This window comes from Poecilia mexicana, unplaced genomic scaffold, assembly GCF_051168715.1.
Source record: "Poecilia mexicana isolate PSO_F unplaced genomic scaffold, ASM5116871v1 scaffold_18, whole genome shotgun sequence".
NCBI lineage: Eukaryota > Metazoa > Chordata > Actinopteri > Cyprinodontiformes > Poeciliidae > Poecilia > Poecilia mexicana.
The window spans coordinates 16978228-16992631 of NW_028263387.1; the positions used below are offsets into that span (position 1 = coordinate 16978228).

A 14404-nucleotide genomic window follows, 5' to 3' on the forward strand; every position below is an offset into this window, starting at 1 on the left:
ATTTAATGGCCTCCAAGAGTAAGGAGGCTGAATACGCACACCGCATTTCCGTTTTCTATTTGCAAAAAAAAAAAAAGAAGTGATGACAGTATCACATCCAAGTAACACGCTTGGAGCTGAATTCAGACTGCGGAACATGGAAACATTGGTAAATAATTGAAGATTTGTCAAACAGTGTCCCTGTTTGGTGGAGATTCAGTACCAAAGAAACGGAGCTGGTACACATTAAGAAAACAGAACACTAGGTTTAAAAATGTCCTTTTTAATTCAAATGTCAAATTAAATACTATTTTATATGACGGAATATAACTGTGTTCACTGGTTCATACAAATATTCCATATATTCATAAAAAGGAAAGAGGTGTTTTGTTGCCAAAGTACCATGTACTATTTTCACACACGCACGTTTGTGTTGCTATCTTTGTGGGGACTTTCCATTGACTTCCATTCATTTCTACAGCCTAAACCTTACCTTTACCCTTTTCCTAACCATCACATACCTAACCCTAACCTTAACCAAAACTCAATTCATACCTTAGCCCTAAATCTGACCCCTGACCCAAAAACAGGGCTTCCCCTCGTGGGGACCGGAGCCTGGTCCCCACGAGGGGCAATTGGTCCCCACAACATAGTATATGTCAGGAAAATCGTCCCCACAAGGTATTACAAACAAACGCGCACACACACACACACACACGCACATATGAATTATAGGATTAGACATGTAAAGCAACTTCATTTGTGTAAGAATAATCTTGAGGCATTTTTCTCCAATTCCTATAAATGCTTTTAGTCATCTTCATGTTTTCATCCGTTTCCTTCGTCTGGTTTGTTTTTGGACTCCTTCGTCGCTGTGATTTAACGCGCCGTGCCCATTTTCATCTTTTGACAGCTTGTGAAGAAATGAAGCACAAATCAAGCCCGACTCGTCGGGTGAAAAAATAACAAAAAAACTTGGCAGAGTTGGTAGGGCGTCGCACACAGCTTACCTTTCTTCTCTTTTCATGTTCTGTATTTGCCGAATAGTTTGCCTTCAAGCCTAACGCTTCCTCCAACTCTGGAATGAAGGAAGCAGCAACATAATACCTCTGAACGCATTCGCAGAACATCTGCAGCTAGTAAACAAATACCTGTAAGAATGGGGTCGAGCTTCTCCACCACCAGGTCAGCATCCTCCGTGGTGAAGCACAGAGGGGGCTTGAATTTCAGCACATTACGATGAGGTCCATCGGCGCTTAAAAGGACATGCTGCTCCTTTAATCTGGAAATATTCAGATTAAATCAGATTGAGATTTAACTCTGTTAAAAGCAGTTGATTACGCTGAAGTTTAGCGTAATCAACTGCTTAGCTTTCTTCCTGGTTCGACTGTCACTGAACTAAAATATGCTCCACATCTTACTGAGCATGCTGCTCAGCTTGCTGAAAGAAGGGCCCAGTACTTAGAAAAGTAAAGAAGACCCATACTGGTGTTGAAGCTAAAGGAAGACCACCTACCACTCTTCTATAGGTAATGCCATTTTAAAATGACAGCTGCTAAGCATGTGTGTTAAGAAGGCTCTACCTGAATTAATATGTCAGCTGGTTATGTTTGTGTTTCTCAATAAAGACAGCTGTGGATGCAATCCAGTAGCTTGCCATCATCAGTGTGTGAATGTATATATGACTGATTTCATGTAAAGTGTCTTTGAGTGTATCTACAATAAAAATGTACATACTGTGCAGTAAGCATTTGGGATAATCACTGTTGTTTTATTTTGTCACTGGTATTGGCACCAATTAATCTACCCCAAAAATCTGTGAAACATCACTGAATGGCAGCTTCATGCAGCGATCAACAGTGTTTAAATAGTCGTTAGTTGTGGCATTTTTGGCTCTTACAATCTGAACATTCAGCTCATCTGCCATAAAGACAAGGCTAACTGGTAGCAATCAACAACTTCCGCCTATCCTGTCTTATCTGTTACGTACTGATCGCCTAATTCTCTTCACTTTCTGCAAATGAAAATGTTCACGCTTTTCATGTAGATTCTGTGTCATACGTCTGCTTTTGACCTCAGAAAAACAAGACTGAGACCTTAAGTCTTACTCATAAATGACCTCCTGGGCTTCGGCCGTAGCCGGAGTGAGCTTCACTCTGTCCTTCACCAGCTCCACCCCAACAAACAGGCCACGCCCCCTGCAGAGAGCGACACCTTCGTTTTAGCCTGAAGCCATTGCTGAAAATGGTTAAAATTATATTTTTACTTACATTCTTGTATGATGTCTTACACGCTATTAAAAATATAAAGTAATTGCGAACATGTTTGATTTTCTACCTAACTGTAACAAATCAACTTTCCTTTGGAGCCTCTGATGTCTAGAGAAGAAAAGTGGTGCAAAGTGTATCTATGAGAAAAGTCATGTGCGAGCTCTTTAGACTTGTGTTAATTTGAACAATCTTAATTCATTTGCAAAAATGTAAAACATATACACTTAAAAGGTGTTATAAAGAACTGGAATTCCCCAGCTCACTTGATTCTATTTCAAGAAAAGAGGATATATTTTCTCGTGAAGCCACTGATTACTTAGCGTTTTGGAGTCGGGCTTTGCCTCACCTGATGTCTCCAATCAGCGGATGCTTCTGCTTTTGTTTCTCCAGCACATTAGTGAGGTACTGGCCAACACGCAGCGCGTTTCCCCGCAGATCCTCTTTCTCAATCACATCCAGGACGGCCAGGCCAATGGCGCAAGACACGGGGTTACCGCCAAACTAAAAGTATTAAAAGTACTAGGTTTTCATTTAAGTATTTTCAATGAGTTTTTTTTTTTTGCAACATAATTTAATTCTATAAAACAGCCAAAAAAAAAAAAAAATCTAACTTCCAGTACTCGAGTTGCTTTAATTTTCCCTTTATTCTTAAAATAAGCTCTTACTGTGTTGAAGTACTCCATTCCAGATGACATAAAGGCCTCGGCCACTTCCCTGGTCGTGACCACACATGACATGGGGTGGCCGTTGCCAATAGGCTTCCCCATTGTGACGATATCAGGCACAAAGTCGTCTCCCTGAAGCTGGAAGGCCCAGAACCGAGACCCAACTCTGCCGAAACCCACCTGAACCTCATCCGCGATAAAAACACCTCCTGCTTTGCGGACGTGCCTGTAGAGGAGAAGAGAGTTTATTCAGACTTAATCGTACATTCAGCAAATTAGGGCAAACTTGGTATCAAACACGGTCAGTGACACTATAGCTATCAGTGTAAACACCAAACACTAATGCTGGATACATACTCAGCCACTTGCTGGAAGTAACCCACTGGGGGGATGACCTGCCCGCCACAACTCTGCAGCGATTCGGCAATAAAAGCAGCAATCTGCCCAAGAGAAAAGCACATCGGCTCCACATATCTGCAGCCAGGCTGATAAGCGGCAAATAGAACAGTTCCCCGTCGTCTTTGACCTGAACGCCTCCCGATATCAAGTCTGCTGATTTGGTTTTCACTTGACTGGGCTAAATAAGATTGTGGCTGTTGTGTAATGCTGGGATGTTCAGGCCGCAATGTTACTGTAGGTCATCAGATCGAATGTTAGCATAGCTTTCATGGTGTTTCGTCCAAAAAAATAAATAAATAAATAAATAATACCGCCTGGTATTTAACTAAATCAGAGGAAAATACTTTAAAGAAAGCTTCAACATTTCTTGTGTAGCAAGAAATCATAGTCAAATGAACCAAAACATATTGGTCATTTTGTGCAATGAAATAATTTACTTCAGACACTATACAACATTAGTCTAAGCATACAAAAACTTTAGACATGAACTATACCTTATGTCCTTTTATATGGGCTTTCTCTATTATGTCTTTGACTTCATCTGCATACGCTGTAGCTGCATCAGGATGGTCTGCACGGTATTTGCCTCTGTACACATCTGGGCTTGGAGCCTGTGTGGAAATTGGCATGGAGAACACAATGTATATGGGTCTTACTTTTGTTTTCTGTGTTTTTCTGTGTTAATCTGCAAACTAACACATTTATTGGAAATACATATATGCTGCTGTTGGCCTCGCTTCTGTCTGGGAGTGTGTACCGAATTTAAATTGTATTTTTGTGACAGAGTGCTACATCATTGCTTCATTTTGAGGTTTAGAAGCTATGAATATGGTTAGCTGCTGCAATTTAGCTAAAAGCATCCAAAGTCCAAAGAAATCCATCGAAAGTCTGGAGAACAAGCTGTCAAACTTGGAAAATAGAATTTATTCAGTCATATTTTTTCATCTGTATTATTTAAATTCTATGAAAAAATTATTTATTTACCCCGAAAGAAAATGAAACATTTTCGTAATTCATATAAGTATAACATATGCACACAAAACCAGAGGGAATATATTGTCCAAAAGAGCAATACTTCAACCAAATAAATGTTATCAAACCAAATTGAGAAAAAGAGGTTGTTGTTGTTTTTTTTCCGTAAAAAAGAGTTTTGGATGCATTTTTTTTTTTTTAATCCTCTGTCTTTTTCTCTCTTCTCTCCACTCGCGCGTGTGCTGAAAACTCAGCAGCCTGTCAAAACGCAGCAGAGCAGAGCAAAGCTATGGGGGTTTAATAGCGTGCAGGCAGGCGGAAGGTGAGAGCAAAACCCCACTCACCACGTGGACGAACTGACTCTGCTCAGCATCTGACAGCTGGTGGAACTTATAAGGACTAATGTCGATGAGCGATGACACATGGCCGTGGTACGCACTGCAGGCAGACAGAGCAAACACAATCCAGCGGACCGCTCAGAGCTCTCATGTCAAACGTCAGTGCGGTGAATCAGAGGTGTAAGAAGACGTGGCTGCTTTGTCACATCATGAGTGAGATACGGTGGCTCTTACTTTTCCAGTGTTATGATATCTTTGTTCCCTGTGTACTGCCATGCAAGTCGGAGGGCCAGGTCGTTGGCTTCAGAGCTGACGGGGCAAAGGGTTACATTAAGTTACTCAGTCACCACAAAACACACAGGTGAAGCCTCGCGGACGTCATTCGCAGCGTGTTATTTCATCTCCCAATGCAAGGGCAGCAGAGGCGAACGCCCATTCATTCATTCATTCATTCTGACTGAATTGTGAAAAAATGAATAAATAAACAAACAAATGTTAATGCACTCTTAGAGCCTGAAAAAGGGGGTTTTACATTATTCATACTTCCACAACTCCAGATTAAAATTGCAGGTTATCTACCTCTATTAATAGTACATTTGTAATACTGTACAAAACTGTTTATTCCTCTTAAAATGTCAATTTTACGAGGAATAAACAATTAGATTTTTTGTGACAAACCAATATGCAGCGCAAGAAAAGTCATGCACGCTTTTCACATTTTATTTTACAAGTAAAGGTGTGAAATCTATCTATTTTAACTGAGATGGTACAATTGCAAACCTCCTATAAGACATGACCGTCCACCTAAACTGACAAAGAGCCAAAGTTAGGAGGAGCTGCAGAGGTCTACAGCTCGGGTGGGAGAATCTTTCAACCGGACGACCTGCAAAGCAATTCGTTCGATTGTGCTCTGGTCATATGAAGTCAAAACTGAAACTTTTTGACTGACACGCCAATCGCTCTGTGAGGCGGAAAACTATTCTCCACATTGAAACGCATCACACCTTTCGGAGTTTGCTTAGTAGAACCTGCTCTTCCTCTTCATATTTTATGCTCCATCACACAGAATCTTAATAGATAAGATGCATAGATATAAGCTTTATTAATCCCTCTGGGATTTTCTCTCGGGGAAATTATAATTGTAATTAATGGTTGCAGCACGAAAAAAAGGAGTTTTTTTTTTTTCTTAAGTTCTTTGGTAGATCAATACTTTTGCATCTACTGCCAGCTGTTAGAACAAAGTCTGTCAGTTCATATAAGCTCAGTTGTTTTTTTTTGCCTCTAAAGACCTTAAGGAGGAATTTTCATGTCAAGTTTATAGCTTAACATTGCTGATATGTCTTCAGTGTAGTATTGAGGGTTTATGGATCGTTATCAAAAACATAATTACCTCCGTCTAGATAATTCAGATGGTTAATGCTGCAGTACTGTAGAAAAGTGGTGTAAATAAGTAACCATGGTGACCTCGATCAATTTGATAAATCAGACCTTTAGGAAGCGACTAATGCTGAGTCTGCAGCTTATCCTTGCTTTGTTCACGTCTGCAATACAGTCAAACCAAAAGACCTTTGCACCATAAAATGTTTATTAACTAAAGGTTTTCAAATGTATGTAACTTATGCAAAGAGGAGAATATGTAATTTTTTTATACATAAGCATAATACCAAAGTTTTCATAACTTTAAGTGAGGATTCCTTCTGAACCACGCATACAGCCAAGTGAAAAAACAGGTCTGACTGTAACACCTTTTTAAGGTCTTTGTTTCAGGTGTGGAAAAAATATGTCTGGATATAATTTACCCTGAGTTGACAAAGTAGCACACAGACAACTTGTCTGGCAGGGTCGCTTGCAGCCTCTGGGCATACAGTACCAGGTTGTCATGCAAGAACCGGGTGTTGGTGTTCAGTAATCCCATCTGCTCAGCTCCTGCCTTCACCACGTCTGGGTGACAGTGGCCCACTGGAGAAAAACAGGAGGTCTAAACCAAACTTAGACAGACAACCATGAAAACTAAACCAGATAATTATGGGGGGAAAAAACGAACAGAATTTAGTAATTGTTGTTGTTGTTGTATTACATATTGTAGTAATTTCCTGTTGTGGTACAATTGCCTAAAGATCATTTCAGAATCTCAAGAACTAGACTTTTTTTTTTTTTTTTTTTTTTTTTTTGGACATTTAAAAGTGTGTTTTATATTTTTATGCTTACCGTGAGCCACATTGTTGATGCAGTCTAAGTAGCGCTGTCCTTTTTCGTCATACATATACTGACCTTTGGCTTTTACAATCTTGATGGGGTCATGGCTGAAGAAGATCTTACACGATGGTCTGCAGAGGAACAAACAATTGTTGCAACAATACAGGCGAATCCCCTCTGATTCAGCACTTTAATAAAACATATGCTAGCAAAAAGGTAACCACTCAGTAGTAATGCTCTACGCAAATAATTTAAAATTAAGTTAAGCAAATAACTTTAGAATTGTTGTATTAATTCTCGGTAGATGTAATAATGATAATAAGGCGATAGACAAACATGTTCTTTTCTTTAATGCGCTACATAATCAGACTGTCGTTTCTGTAAGTTCTCTAACATCTGCAGTCTTATCACAATAGTATGTCTTACCCAATGTGCTTCTGTCTCAAGTCTATCGTTTTCTTTTTCTCCAGTCCGTCAAGCGACATCTTTCTGTCATGCAACAGAAAAACTGGTCGAGCACCATCTGTTCCAGCCAACATACACCTGTAAGGAGTTTTCAACGCGCGCGCGCACGGGGAGGGCACGAGAACCGCTGCTCGCGCTTCTATCAAAGTCTGACAAAGGTATGGAAAGCCAGAGAGGCCACGTAGACAAAAATAGAGGGAACATTAAAAATAATTTAAAAAATTTTTTAAAAATGGGGGAAATTAAATTACCTCTTCACATTTTGTTTACAAATGGTGTACAATCTATTTCTCTAGTGATATGTAGTGAACGCCTAGTTATGGGTCAGAGTTCTTTCATTAACCTATCCACAGATTAGAATAGAATGACTTAAAATTATTCAGGAAAAAATGGCATATTCTTTCGTAAAGCATATCTAGAATATTAAAAAGAAAAGACAGCTCTGGAAACTTAAATGTCTTGTTGCAATGCTACTCGACACACTATCTGAAAATACCATTCATTTTCCCTATAGTGCTGACTGGAAATAAGGAAGAGTGTAAAAAGTGACCCTCTGCAGTAGTGCCGAGATAGTTTCCATGTAAATATTGATGCTTATGAATGTATTTTAACTGTTTAAACAGTTGTTATAAGTGGTTTTAGATGTGATCTCAAATGTCTGCAGATTTGTAGGCGATTTCTGACAGCTTTAACATATCCTAAAAATGCATTATAGTTACAAATTATATAACCTTAACTAAAATATCTGGAAGGTAATAGTGATTTAATAAATAAAAGTGGATCATAAAGACAGAATGAATAAATGGATAGAAAGAGGGACTTTTGTGCTTCTTTTAGCCAACACACACTGGCTCCTGACAATGTGAGCATTAGGATACAACAAAATACACAGGAAAAATGGCTAATAAATTGAAAATACAATTGTAAGGAACAATAAACATTAAATCACCTTTTTTTAATCAACATGTATTTTCCTTTTTTAGTCTAATATAAACATGTAATTGTAGTTAAGCTTATCTAAAAATGTTTATTTTTAAATTCAGTTAATCCCATCAGAAAATGTGACGTTGTTCAGTAGTTCCCCAGTTTCTGTGAATTTTTTTTTTGTTTTACATTCTAAGCGATTCAAAAGATTAAAAAATAAATAGCTATTTCTCACACTAGCCCACATTTATCTCAGATTATTGATGGCACTATGACAACACAAGAAGATTTCAATTCTTTCATATTATTATAAACATAAACTTTCAAATATGGGGCGCCACATGCCGGCTCAGCGCAGTTATCCTTCTCTCCTCTCTCCAGCTACTGTTGAATAAAGACCAGTAGTGCCAAAACATTTTTACAAATAACTCTCCAACTATACGTGAACAGTTATGTTTTTATTAAATAATTTCAAGAAATTTAAACATAGAGGAATATTACATACATCAAACTAAAACTGGAAATAAAGGCAAACATTCTTTTTGGAATACTTAAAAGACGGTTTATTTTCCTCCAACAGCACAGTCATATGAAATATCAGCTTGAAATACAGAATGTGAAATCAAGAAATGTAGATAAAATTGGTATTGCATCAATAAAAGAAAAAAAAGGCTGAAAGGGAAAACACCAGAGTTTGTCCAATAACTCAAACTTTTTGTTTCGCCCAACTTGAACCAGAATTAAGGTACATGACAAGTTTGCTCTTTCAATTTGGCTTAAGAATTTTTGCTAATCCAAGAAAAGTCCTGTGCTTAAACATTAATGCAGCAGCAACAAAATTGTGGATGCAACTCTATTGTCTTGTGTCTGCTTTTTCACTTGGAAAGTTTGGATCAGTGGAAAATAGGGCTTCCTCTATAGCAGCCCTGAAAGATCGCTCTCCAAGTCAAACCAGTTTTTTTTTCTCAATATACCAAAGACATATTGGCAGACATAAAATATTTTAACTATTTTTAGTTCATCTTTTAGTTGCCTTTAAAAGCCTCATGCAAACAGATTTAAGGAATATCAAATGTGATCATGTCTGATTTTCTTTGTTTAAAACTTTATACATTATTTATTTTAATTTTGTTTTAGGGAAAAAAAGTATTTTTAGTGAATGTGGGATTTTATTCACATCAACTTTTCTGCATGTTATAATTCTTTTTGCCACAAGAGGCGCTGTAGTGTGAATGACAACCATCCAGCTGAAAGTTTTCCTCCACAACCAAGATAAAGTAAATTTAACAAAGTCTATATGTGGTAAATATACCCAACATCACTTATTTATCTTTTTTGACTGGTTTTAGGGGCCAAACTAAGAAAAAAAGACACCTTGGAAAACTTTGCAAATAAATCTGCTCCAAACTAGAAAAGAAAAGGGGGAAAAAAAAAGTTTTTTGGTAATAAACCAACAAAAAAGTATCAAAAGGACACATTTTTGATCAGTTCACATGCCGTTCAGTTAGAAACACTGTCCTAACATTTAGTACAGTGCTTCCCCAACACTGGCTACCAAAGTACACTACCCTGCATGTTTCAGACGTTTCCCTGCTTTTTTTTTTACCCTTTCATGCATAGTGGTCACTACAGTGGACAGCTATCTAAAAGCCATTTTCTTGTGCTTCTTGTGGATTTTTATGTTATAAATGGACACAGACCACTGAAGTGGACATTAATGCATCATAAAATACACTATCAACTACTGGCCATCAGCTGCAAATGCAAGAAATTATTTTTGTTAAATCCAATATGGCCGACAGACAAAAAAGCATGCCGACCGACCCGGTCCCTCCTTAGACGACTCTTGCAGGTAAAAAAAAAAAAAATTGTGACATCAGATAACAACACTACTCGTGTATTTTTCAAATAATAACTTTGTATTTGGAGAAAATTACAATTGATCACCTAAAAAAAACTAAAATAATTTTCTTTTTACAACATTTTTTACCTACCTTTTTTTATGCCTTAAGAAAATAAAAAAAGGGAAAAGAAATCCTGACACAAAGGATCATAATTCATACATGAAGGGGTTAAAGAACTACAATTGTCTGTTATATTTATCAAAGCAAGGAAATATCTAAAACATGCAGAATAGTGTACCTGAGGACCAGAGTTGAAAAAGTCTGCCTCAGAGGAACCTTAAGCAAGAGGCTTTTACAGATTCAAAGAATCCTATCAGGACCAATGGTGCAGCTCAATAGGAAATCAATAGTTAATATATTTTGGCACTTATGTCTAGTTTAGTAAACTAAATGTGAAACTTTAACACCAAACTCAAACAAACAATGTTTAATAAAATAAAATAAAATAAAAAATAGCTGCACATTCTAAAAGTTACAGCACCTCATGAGAACAAAGGCTGTAATAAAGGCTGGTAATCAAAACAAAATTTAAAAAAATAATAAAATAACCAAAACAAACTATTAAATATCGACACAAATATCGATTGAAAGAAGAGATTGAAACAAAAATCCTGTAAATTAAGATTTAATTAAAAGTCTGTGTGTACATATTCCTCCATGTCTCCAGGTAGTGGTATACAGGGTCGCACGGCTGAACAAACGAAGCTAAAGAAAACCACTGTAGTGTGATAGTTAAGCAGCATTTGATGCTACACGCATGAACCAAAGTATAAATTGCACTTTATATCAAATGAGCACATCTCAACAGTACATTAATATTCCACTATACATATATATCAAACTACATTCAATGTAAAGAGACAAAGAGAGAAAAAAAAAAGCGTGAGACAAGGCCGTCATGAATTTATAATCGGCGTGTCGTCAGAGTTGACGCACACAAAGTTAGACGAAGCAGATGTACTCGCGTGATGTAAGGCCTATAAATTGAAGTAACTGCACATTAAGTACACATTACAATAACATGCAAATGCCCTCTCAATTTCTACCAATGTTACATTTGCAGGTTTGTTTTACGATGCCTCGTTATGAGCTTAAAGTTCCGTCATATCAACACAAAAAACTGGCATCAGAAACTAAAAAGGAATGCTGCTCAGAACCCGACAAAATGCCTTCATTTACAAAAAGAAAACTGTAGAAAAATAAATAATGCACCACTTAGAATACTGAAACAAATACACAAATAAATGTTAAAAAAAAAAAAAAAAACTCCTATTTTAGACATACATAAACCCCCAACAGCTGTAAAGAAATCAGTTTATTTTTTTTTTTTAGCTGTAGCTGCTGGTATGGTTAAAAAATAACTGGTTTGTACAGATGTGCATCCACTCTTCATCATGATGAGATGAACAGTTAAACAGAAACATCCTCACAGATCGACCTGCCATTATCACATCTGCTCCTACAGTAAATGATTAAGATCTGACTGTACAATGCCTTGCAAATGTTTGTACACCCCTGGAACTCTTTCACATCTTGTCAAACTTCAATAGTTTTGGGATTAAACATATTTTCTAATAAATCAACACAAAGGCAGTGCATAACGTTTAAGTGGCTACGTGACACATGGTATTCTACGTTTGCTTTTTCCAAATCAGTACTTTGAAAGTGTGCCGTGCGGCGTGCACATGTATTTAGCTGGTTTTGCTCTGTTAATTTAATCTCTATGCTATTCTGAAAATAACAATCAGGCTTTTTTTTTTTTAATATTGTGCAGCTCTATTCTAGATGTCATTATGTTTGAAGAAGGATTGCTCAACAAAAAAAATTCAATTAGGGTCCCAAATACATGTGCAATCCACACTTTTCAGGCTTTTACCTCCAAAAAAAAAAAAAAACCCAAGGAAAACCATTTTACCTTCCACTTCACATTTATGCACTACTTTGCTCTGATCAATTACAACAAACCCCAATGAAATTTATTAAAGATTTTAATTGTTACAACTCAAAATGTAATAATACGAGAAGGGCTTTTAACGTTTTTGAACAAAAAAAAAAACTATTACCTTGCATAGCACCTACGTTGTCAAAATAACTAATTTTAATGCTGGAAATATGAAAAGGTAAATGGACTTGTGTTATCAAATAAATATCAATCCTAAATTCTGATAATGTTTGTTCCATGTGATGAGGAATGTGATACAACTGGCCAGACTGGTGTTGGTGGAAGGTGATTAATGTCCTGTACTTCAATATATATATTGTCACCATATACAGTATGTAAGACAATATAGAAGATGTATAGGTGTAAAGAAGCTTGCTATAGACTATTATGTTGACGATAACCTTTTCTACTTTAGACCTTAAATCAACTTAAATAGCCTTTGGATACACTCCATCAAAAAATGATCTTTTTAAATCTACATTTTCTAAACGGTGTTCATGCAGAAAACTTGACCACACTGTACACGAGAGCTCCTGCAACTTCAGCATATTTGCAAGCAAGTTTTCAATACCAGGAGTAACTTATAAACTTGAAAAATTTGAGTTGTGTGAGAGGAGACGTCCATGGAATAACGTTTTGGCAGCTGCATTGCTGTGGCGCAGTTCAGCCTCACGAGTAAACCAGGTAGAAAAGTGAGACTTTCAGCTACTTCCATCCACTGCCGCAATGTCTTATGCAAACACTAAGCAGCTTTAGCAGATATACGGTTGAAATCAATGCCAACTTACTGAATAATCAGATGGAGTTATTCTCGGTGAAGACGAAACAAATCGAAACAAAAAAAAAAAACAGTGCGCAACGTCTTTTCAGTCCTCCCCAAACATAATGTCTCCTTCATTTTGAAATAAACACCACTCAAATGGCTAAAAATAAAGTATAAACTCTTTCGATAAAGGAATGAATAAAAGCTTGAGGCACCAAAGGCTATATTACAGAAAATACAAATGTGTAAAAAAAAAGAGTAAAATAATAAAAGAAAATGAGTAAAGAAAAACATCACAACTGCATTCTATCAACGTTCTCAGAAGATCTCGAAGCGTCTCCCGTTTCGTCTCGCAGGGAGGACGACGAGCGGCTCTCTCTCCTGCAGAATCCATTTCCATTCCCGTGCTCACCAAGCACGCCTGACCAGGCTCCAATCCAAACTGCGCGAGGCTGATTGGTTTTCCTGCCAGTGCAGAGACTCTCGCCGAGACTCTTGTCCAGGAGATACGCGACCCTGAGGAAGCGCCGCACCGACGACGTCGAGCCCCATGAGTGCAACAGCAAAAGCCCGACGAGACTGTTCGCTTGGCAGGCCTCGCCACAAATAAAGCAAAAAATAAAAAATAAAAAATGTACTGACACCTTTACTCTCAGAAGGGGAAGGAGGGTACTCAGGCTACAAGCCATGGTGTGACTCCCTTAAGAAGATTAAAAGGAAAGAAAAAGTTACCATTTCAGAGCTTTGGGCCTTCTGATTTTTCAGATTTTTTTTTTTTTTTTCCCACACAAATTATGAAACAATCACATAACAGTGACATGTATGTACATTACATTTAAATATAGTACACTACTCATGCTTTTTCAAGGGATGGTGGGCTGGGGGGGGGGGGAAGCAATGTTCAGTCAGCTCAGTGCAGTCTTTTTTTTCCCTTTTCGTACGTTTTTTTTTTTCCTGTTTAGTCTTTGAGCGAATGGTGCCGCATGAATAGTTGGTGAGCTCATGGAGACAAAACAGCACACGACACTTAGCGTTTTGTGTTAAGAAGCCAATCCAGATCCCATTTCCTCCACTTCCCAACTCCACACTTCTTCTCGTCTCACTCCTTCCAACCCTCAGGATCTGGCGGGAGTGCCACGCTCCAGTCCGAGCCATGCAAAAAACCTAAAGACGCGAGTTCTGCCGGCAGCCGAGGATCTGAACTCCATCACGAAGCAGATGTGAGACAGCGGGACGCACACACGTGTTTTTGTTTCCACACAGCGATGTGAGTAGAAGCAGCTTACGGACGGTTATCTTTTTTTTTTTTTTTTTTCCTTTTGCATTGTTGCACACATAGACTTGTTTCTTTTTGACTCTTTTTTTTTTCCATTAAAAAACTATAAATACCATAAAAGAAGCATTATTTACAAACTCCATGCGTTTCGGGTTAGAGTGATCACTGCAAAGGAAGCATACAAAAAAACAAGTTGTTTCGTCACTTTGAGTGGGTCTTTCAGTTTGACACCATGAGATGTTTTGCACAGCATTCACACATCGTTTCTTCCGGTTTGTCAGAGAACGCATGCAAACGTAAAGAAGCTGAAA

General features: G+C 37.7%; 2 protein-coding genes across 3 annotated transcripts in view; both read right to left on the reverse strand.

The window, feature by feature from the left end:
- Nucleotides 1-242: 242 nt before the first annotated feature.
- Nucleotides 243-7418, reverse strand: etnppl (ethanolamine-phosphate phospho-lyase). Of its 2 annotated transcripts, XM_015006098.2 has the most exons (13): nt 7246-7418; nt 6832-6950; nt 6423-6582; nt 4858-4932; nt 4630-4723; nt 3808-3924; nt 3272-3354; nt 2915-3140; nt 2596-2750; nt 2088-2177; nt 1131-1261; nt 990-1057; nt 243-892 (listed from the first exon to the last, which is right to left on the reverse strand). In XM_015006098.2, exons 1-13 carry the CDS (start codon nt 7356-7358, stop codon nt 800-802), a joined length of 1524 nt encoding a protein of 507 aa, XP_014861584.2. In that variant the 5' UTR covers nt 7359-7418; the 3' UTR covers nt 243-799. The 2 variants fall into 2 exon arrangements, with proteins under 2 accessions (XP_014861584.2, XP_014861585.2); XM_015006099.2 differs by lacking the exon at nt 2088-2177.
- Nucleotides 7419-8744: 1326 nt separating this feature from the next.
- Nucleotides 8745-14404, reverse strand: part of col25a1 (collagen type XXV alpha 1 chain) — a 69213-nt gene continuing 63553 nt past the window's right edge. Inside the window, exon 34 of the mRNA XM_088015100.1 lies at nt 8745-14258. Within this exon, the coding sequence (XP_087871226.1) occupies nt 14256-14258 (3 nt within the window). The 3' untranslated portion in view covers nt 8745-14255. The remainder of the gene's footprint in view (nt 14259-14404) is intronic.